Source organism: Lissotriton helveticus, chromosome 1_2, assembly GCF_964261635.1.
Source record: "Lissotriton helveticus chromosome 1_2, aLisHel1.1, whole genome shotgun sequence".
Lineage (NCBI taxonomy): Eukaryota > Metazoa > Chordata > Amphibia > Caudata > Salamandridae > Lissotriton > Lissotriton helveticus.
Window position 1 is genome coordinate 145,047,325 of NC_136058.1, and position 8,612 is coordinate 145,055,936.

An 8,612-nucleotide genomic window follows, 5' to 3' on the forward strand; every position below is an offset into this window, starting at 1 on the left:
GCGATTCGTCGCCACGCCTGGCTGAGGTCTGCCAACTTCTCGGGGGATGTCCCTTTCGTGGCCAAGGAAGGGGCGCCCCCACACTTCCAGCCAGCCACAGGCCGCAGAACCAACCTCAACGAGGTCGCGGACGTTGTAACCGCCGTGGCGTTGCCGGGTGACAACGGCAGGGTCAGTCCACATCCACTCCCGCAGCATCTGCCTCAAAGCCTTCCTAGTTCGAGCTTCCAGGCCCATTCGACACCAGTGGGGGGCAGGGTTCGCCATCACCTCCTCCACTGGCGTACCATCACGTTGGACAGGTGGGTGCTGCAAATCGTCTGAAGGGGATACTCCCTCCCCTTCGAGGCGACCCCTCCAGCCATGCCACCACAGTACCACCGCGTGTCGGGGGATCACTTGCAACTTCTACAAGAGGAAGTTACGGCCCTCTTGGCCAAGGGGGCCTTCGAACGCGTTCCTGGTTGTTGTTCCCACTACTTTCTAGTTCCCAGTTGACCTCCGGAACGTCAACTGCTTCCTCCGGAAGGAGAAGTTCAAGATGCTGACATTGGCTCAGGTGTTAGCTGCCCTAGACCCTGGAGACTGGATGGTGGTGTTGGACTTGCAGGACGCTTTTTTCCACATCCCGTTATGCCGGCCCACCGGTGCTACCTCCGGTTCACGGTAGGCCATGAGCACTTTCAGATTACCGTGCTCCCCTTCGGTCTTACCAGCGCCCCTCGTGTGTTCACGAAAGTGATGGCGGTGGTCGCAGCTCATCTGCGCAGATCAGGGGTGTAGGAGAGTGGGGTCTGCAATCCTATGGTCACCCCAGATTTTTGCTTTTTGCTTCACTGGTTTACGACTTTCCCTGGCTGTGGGCCTGCTAATCAGACCCATAGCCTAGCTGTTCTCTCTCTAAATTGACACACATGTACTTTAGGTGCATTTACCAATTGGTATTGGGACACCTTATCAGCCCCTGTACAGTGTACCCTAGGTACCCAGGGCATAGGTGTACCCAAGGCCTACCAGGGGCTGCAGCATGTATTATGCCACCCCTGGCTGGCCATCTAAACAGACACAACTGGCTGGTAAGACAGCTGGGGCAAGGTGGTGTAATCACCCTTTGCTGTAGATATAGTATACCTATATCTAACCCCAAAATGGACACATATACTCCTATAAGTCACTCCTATGGCAGGCCTTATCAATCCTGAAGGCAGAGTGCTTGGAATTATGTGAGATGGTGCTCTAGCATGAGCTGAGCCTGTCTGCAGCTTTCGGAACCAAGTCCTTTAGCTGTTTCCATGATAACGCTATACCATATACTCTTAAGTGCATTATAATCCTCGCGGTTATTGTAAACTTTGGCATAGCATTATCAAAACATGTTGAGTAAGGTGTCATACGAATTGGAATACTACCCCCTCGCCAGTTCTGGCGACGGGGTAGCATTCCACCCTTTTAGAGGGACACGACATGTATGTAACTGTGAACCCCGGTTAAAGTTAAACCGAGCCTCAGCATCACAAAATGGATGCTGCCACCACAGACACGAGTCTGACCTCCTGCTGCTGAGAGTCCTTCCAGCGAGGGAGGCCTGGACAAAGGGTTTCCTGCCTTGGGAGGTGCTAGCACCACCCCAGACTGGATTTTGTGTATTGAGGTAGGCCAGGCTGAAAGGAATGAGACATGCCTGGGCACACAAGGTGTCCCTGTGCATACCCCGGTTCAAACCAGTTGCTGGGGCACTCCAGCCCCAGCTCTGGCGCGAAACCGGACAAAGGACAGAGGGTGTAACCACCCCCCTTCCTGGTCCCACCCATGGGAGGGACCTAGTCACCAGTACAGCCCCCTTTAGGAGAATAAAGGTAGGAGCTGGTCCCATTCCAAATTAGATTACCCTGAACAACTTTACAAGAAGAAACTCTGGACTTCGACGTTCTGCTCCACAGAAGACTGAAGAAATCTCCCTTGTGGGCAAGGAGTGTCCACCCTGCATCTGCAGGCACCATCAAGCGTCCTAGCGGTTCACTTGGTCGTCCTTCCTGCCGGAACCAGGCTTCAGAGCTCGACGAGACCCGGACTCCCAGACCTCTCCGACCTCTACCCACATCTGCAGCACAGCTGAGACCCGTAGGTGCGACGAGACAAGTGGGACCAGCCATCTTGGACGAACTGCACTTCGCTTCCAGCACGACTTCAGAGGCATCCCCGAGTAAGTGCTTTGGGGATTGAGAAGCCCCAGTCCCAAGCAGCTCCTGCACAGAAGACCAGCCCACCAGCATCCACGAGATCTGCGTGGGGCCCTTTTGCTTGATTGCTGCTCGACGCGTTGTCTGGTCACTTGCCGGCTGGCTAGTGGCCTCCCAGACGACGATCCACGATATTCACACCGCTGGTCTGGTTGCTCCAGACTGGCCCTTGCTCCCTTCCAAAAGAGGAGCACCTCGGACCCTCCTGGTCCGCACCAGACGCCATTTCCACTCACCGCGTGGGTTGCCTTTGCCAAGGCTTGTTGACTCCAAATCCGGATCCGACAGCGAGAGCCTGCGTGGGACAGCTCGTGCCTCCATCCTGGTCGTCGAAGACACCTCCTGGTCCACGTGGCTGCAGAGTCAAGCGTCCACTCTTCACCTGATCGTGACGACAGCATCTGGTTCCTTCCTGGTTCCACACGGGTCACTGGCTAGTGACTTTGAACACTGTCCCCTCTGCTTTCAGGTCCTCTTCTTCCTCGATCCACCCGTGGATTGCTCCGGACATCTTCCGCCTGGTCACCTGCAGCATCTTTCGTCAAGGCTCCATAGACTTCGATGCGGAAACCCGACACACTTTCACACCTATGCACCCGCAGCCCGTGGGTGAGGTAACGAGAGCATTTCGGTGTTCATACGTAGATTGACTCTCCTAGTGTCCAGGTATCCTGTCGTTTTAGTCGTAACTAGTCGGAACTGTCTTTTACTTACCTTTTCGTAATTTGTTCTGCCCATTGACTTTGTTCCGCATCTCGCGTGTGAGTTCACACTCTGCACACGCGTCCTGTGGGCCTCCTGCTACTTACCTACGGTTAGGGTAGTGTAGTCCCAGCGATCCTACAGCCTCTGGGCATCTTCATTTCCTCTATCGATTTCCTTATACCATTTACTTAGTATATGGTTTGTCGTGCCCCTAGGGCACCATTGTAATTTGTGCGACTTACTGTATTTTTCTTAAGAGTCTTTTCATGTGCTTAGCCCCCTGATCTCATAAAGAGTTCAGAGGTGTTTGTTAGTAATAAATATATTGTTTATTTTCATAACAACCTGTGTGGTGTCCTTTCATCTGGTATTCAAGGGGTTATATGTGGTAAAACAGCTGGCTTCACATGCCAAAAGAGTTTAGCCTAAGACTGCTCTGTCCATGCTACCATTAGGATAGCTGGTCTATAAGGTTGACTGAGAACCAATCACCATAAGGGTTGTTTGGACTGATACAAGGTGATCACTAGAACTAGTGAGCATCATATATCAGGCCAACTTCTCACACCCCTGTCGACTGCATCGCATCCAAACCATCCTTTGGAGCATCTTCAGCATGCTTCTTCGCTTGCATCAAAACCTCTTCCATAGGAAAGCCCTAAATAGAATAAAAGTGCTTGGAATGAACTGAAGGTTTCTTCACGTGCTGAGGTAAATGGTTCTGTGGATCTTGCTGGCCCCCCTGTTTGGCGCCCACCTGGAGTCGGTAGCCTAAAGTGTCTCAAAGTGACCGCATTACACCTAGCCCAAACTTTTTCTTGAAAAAGTTTCTAATTGCCAAATCTGTAGAATGTGCTATTGCTTGTTCGTGGTTGAGTGAAATGCTTTGATTTACTATATCTTGTAACCCTCCCGTGAATATTTTTTGTTGTGGTGTCTAACAATACAGTCTACTATAGATTGGTGTTAGATTTCTCTGGTGTCTTGTGGATTTTTTTCTTCAATTGTATGGTGCTGTTTAAATGCTTTACACTTGTTCCCTGTGCGAGCTTTGCTGCTGAGCAACAGCTACCCAGGGTTGAGCTGAAGGTGTGCCAAACGAAATCTTAAAAGGGTTGGTAATTGGATTATGGGGAGGTTGCCCGACCACATCATATAATGCACCCCATTTCCTCACAAAACCTCTGCCAACACCCAACGCCCAGGACTAATAGCAAACAAACAGCAGCATGAAGTTGTTTGAATTTCAGGTGCTTTTTCTGGTGTTTATTTTTGTTATTTTTTTTATGTTTTTGAGGGCTCTGAGTCTCCCATGATGATCGGCGATCCGAAAAGTGACCTTGATGATGTTGACCCCTGATGTGAATCTCCACATGGAAGATATTTGGAAATTCAAAGATGACTGGGTGATGCCCGAGGCACCTTTGGGAAGGACTTCTGATTCCACTGCAAGCTGTCGTCAGATAGAATGGCTTAACACAGCCAGTATGAGCATTGGAGGATTTTGTTTTTTTTGGAAAAGTTCACAGTACTTTATAACAGAGTATACAAGAACTGTCACGCAGTGAAGGACTTGGAGACAATACTGCACGAGCAACTTTGACAGTCAAATCATGTTTAAAAAATATTTTTTTGTCAAGATTTTATCAACTAATTAAAGTTGTTTAAATTTTTAAAATGTGAACCTTAAATGAGTGAATGTAAAACTGTTGTTTTTTTCTGCAATGCTGCAAACAAAAAAGTCTGTTGGTTTTATACCTAGAAAAATAATCTGACTATCTTTAGACATAAAGGGCAGGTTTTTAATCATTCAGATGAATAAATAGGACTATTCAAATTTATGTACAAATGTGTGATAAAGATTTTCATTTGATATGTAAAATATTAGTTAAAGTAGTCAGGTTACAAAAATATATATCTGTTTTTAATGTATCCCAGGCTAATTGTACAGCGCTTATGTGGATTAATGAGTAGAATTCCTGGGTGTAACAAATATGGGGGGATGATGTAATGTCCGGGAAGGTCTGACTAGGGGAGAGCATTTATTTCTGGTGTCGGGAAGAGCTTTAGAGATTTCCATTAGGGATGCTGAGGATGGATGAAAACATCAGTCAGATCATTATGTTGATCAAAGAGGACCTCAAATACAAATGATGTTACCATTGGATAAGAATGGTAAATTCATTTTGAAGAGTCCAAAATCTTTTATTTAAAAAGAGCACTTTAAGATAGAATTATGTTACATCTGCATACATTAGATCACCTGTTCCACACAAGGAGACATATTGAATAAACTGTAGTTCTATTCAAGTGATCTGCAATCAATTGCCTTGGCTGTGACATTTCTGAGAAAGTGTTGGCGTGCTATTGATTAAATATGATGCACAGCTCATGAAAGATATGAGGAGCTCTGTATGTTTTATAAAAATGTTAATATAGGGAATATAATATTGCTTTATTTGTGAATTTGTTGTCACTGCACATCACTGAATTAAAAAAACAGGTTTAATGGTTCATAACATATTAGAAATCACTTGTACTGCACAATTTATTCTCCTTTTTTATTGAAAATTGCAGTGCAGGGGGTTCCTGATGGTTTATCATAACGTGTGCTTTATGTGCCAAGTGTTTTTGTTGTGTTGTAAATCAAACAACTTTACTTTTTCGCATTTGTTCACAGCTTTGCCTTTATTTATGGTTCTGCCTTATTTTAACAGTGATGGGGTAACTCTTTAGGTGTGCCTCGACCATCCCATATGGAAAGATTCAGACAATTTGCCAACTGTAAGGCACAAACAGCCAAAAGTGCCTTTTCTTTCTTAGTTTTCTTTTCATGTGCTGCTAGGCAACTGGCTAAACCCCAGTCGTCATTGCTCACAAATATTGAAAATGACCAGTCATTTCACTGTTTAGGTTCCAAAGCCAAACACCGTTCAGCTGTGTCGCCAGTGTGTCACGGTATAGCTGTTTTACTGCATCCTTTTCTATGTATACAAGGCAGAGTGCCTCTGGAGACCAAGTGTAAAATAATGGCAAAATTTAAGCTAAAACAGACAGGAATATAAATAATTTAGACCATGTTCTTGCAATTTTAAATGTGATGTTTAAAGATGTTTGTTTACTAAATAATTGATTTCTTACAGCCACCACCCGACTTCAATAATTTTGGACAGTGTGTAAGTTGTTTGAGAAATTATTTTACTTTTGCCACAACAACACTTGTCATAGTGATGAAAAAAGTCTGCCAATGCGCGTGGTATCCTTTTCCATATTCTTGTCAGTGATCTGTTTCCAGCTGTGATGCAAATAAAGCAGTTTGAGAAGTGCCCATTTTTGTTTTGTGTTTTTCCTTAAACTCAAGAGGGATGAGTGTTTTTGTTGTAATTTTCTTCTGATAGAGACGTCTAACTGCCGATACCTCACCTTAGAATATTCCCCTGGCGTCACACTAGACCTGGAAAATCTTGAGCAGTACCTCTGCACACCGTTAGGGTGAGTCATTGGGCTCCATGTCTGTGTCAAAGTGACGTTACTGTGCTTATATATGCGCCACCACAGCACGCTGACATCAGTTGAATTTGTTTGAAACCAACAGCACAGATCCAGAGAGCTACTTCAATCATTTTTTGACCAACGTTTGGTCAACGTTTTTTTCTTTTGCCCGCACTGTGCTAGGACATCATGTTATCTACAAAACCATCAGGGTTCAAGCTTTGCAGGTATTGCCGACGGCAGATGTGTGTGCCCAGTCCCCACTTGGTTTGTCTCTGGCACCTGGGTTAGGTACAATAATGCTCCTGGCGCCATGGCAAAACAAGGCTCTGTGCTACTCCTGGTCCCGTTCTCGTTTCAGTGGAAGATCTTTGAGTCATTCCTGCTGTCGATCATTATCCTGCTTCAAGGTCACCTCATCGAAGTCAGAAAAGCACAACAAGTTGAATCACTCTTTGGCTTCACCTTTTTGACATCGTGCTTCCAGGCCGTGCTACCACACGCCACCTGTGGAGCCAGCGCAGGGCCTGCTCCCTGCTATCCTGAGTTTGCCGGCGATGGAGCATCGACCTGCCCAACTCAAACTTTATAATGCCATACATGCCTTTTTTGCTCACTAACTCCCTCTAGAGTGCCTTCGGCCCCAGAGAGTCAATAGGTGCCCCTTCTGGGTTGCCTTAGGCAGGTTCACCCTCAAAGCCAGCCAGGCCCTCTGGATCTGACCCTGTATCTGGACCGATGGCACCACAGGTGCCTCCACTTACCCCAGGGCTGCTCGATGATAAGCCAATTATCCAGAGGCAATTAGTGACGGAGCAGTGTGCTCTTTTTTTTTCCCTTCCGTGTCTTTTGAGTTCAAGCCTTGTGAATCCTATGGACAACATATGTCTGCCATGGACCCTCACTCAGTTTGCCTGCGGTGCCTTAGTGAGCACAATGACCTCTTTACATCCATGCCGGCGCTGTCCAGGCTTCAACATTTCCTGGATTTTTCGCCCCATGATATGCCCTACATTCCTGAAGGGGGAGATGATGAGGAGGAGGTATATGGTCCCCTAGAAGACCTGATGACTACAAATTGTATGAGGATCTAGGTGACCTGGATACCTCCCTATGAAATGAAATGAAAATAGATTTATAAAGCGCATGGCTGCCCGAGAGCATCCCAGCGCTGTAGAACAAGGAATACTGAGGAATGCACAAGAATTTAAGAGTCCTGGGGAAACAGAAAAGTTTTAAGAAGTTTTCTGAACTTAGTATAGCTTGGTTCAAGACGAATCCTCACAGGGAGGGCATTCCACAGTGTTGCCGCATTCACTGAGAATCGGCGACCCCCTGTACGGGCCCTCTTGATTCTCTGGACGATTGCCAAATTGCCATGGTCAGAGCGGAGGGATCTGGAGGCTTTATAGGGGCGGACCAAATTCCCTAAAATAGGGGGTTCCTTCCCCTGTAGGGACTTATGGGCAATACATACATAAGGATTTAAATTTGATTAGTTCGCGAACTGGTAGCCAGTTAAGGGCTCTGAGTGACGGTCTGGCTGAAGTTCTGCGCGATGTGCCCGTCAGCAGCCTCGCGGCCAAATTCTGGACACGTTGAAGAATATTGATGGTAGTTTCCGGAGCGGCCAGATATAAGGCATTACAATAGTCTAACCTTGATAGGATTAGACCTTGGATGAGTAGCTTTCTCGATTGCTCTGGCAGCAGCAGTAAGATTTTCCGGGCAGAGCGAAGTGCCATATGCACATGCCCGCTGTCTTTTTTGCTTGGGTTTTGAAAGACAGATCCTGCTCAAACCAAACCCCCAAGCTTTTGAATTCCTTCTTTGGGGTGGGAGCAGTCCCCAAGCATGCAGGCCAGATGGTATTCGGTAGCGAAGTTGTATGGTGGCCTAACAGCATGAGTTCTGTTTTTGCTCCGTTCAATTTGAGTCGAGATCTATTCATCCAGGAGTGGATTTCCGAGAGGCATGAGTGAAAATTTTCCACACAATGTTTCTCATGGGAGATCGAGATGACTAGTTGGGTGTCGTCAGCGTATGTGACTACTTTGATCCCGAAGGGAATCATCACGTCCTCCAGAGGGGCCATATAGACATTGAATAAGGTAGGGCTCAACGATGAGCCCTGTGGGACCCCACACTGGAGGGGGGTCACTTTGGAGTGTGCTG

At 46.9% G+C, this 8,612-nt stretch overlaps 1 protein-coding gene across 4 annotated transcripts in view; it reads left to right on the forward strand.

The window, feature by feature from the left end:
• The window catches only part of USP24 (ubiquitin specific peptidase 24), a 2,099,319-nt gene extending 2,093,046 nt beyond the window's left edge, over nt 1-6,273 (forward strand). For all 4 annotated transcript variants that reach the window (XM_078670143.1, XM_078670156.1, XM_078670149.1 and 1 more), the window contains exon 67: nt 4,243-6,273. In XM_078670143.1, the coding sequence (XP_078526269.1) occupies nt 4,243-4,305 (63 nt within the window). In that variant the 3' untranslated portion in view covers nt 4,306-6,273. The remainder of the gene's footprint in view (nt 1-4,242) is intronic.
• The last annotated feature ends 2,339 nt before the right edge of the window (nt 6,274-8,612 follow it).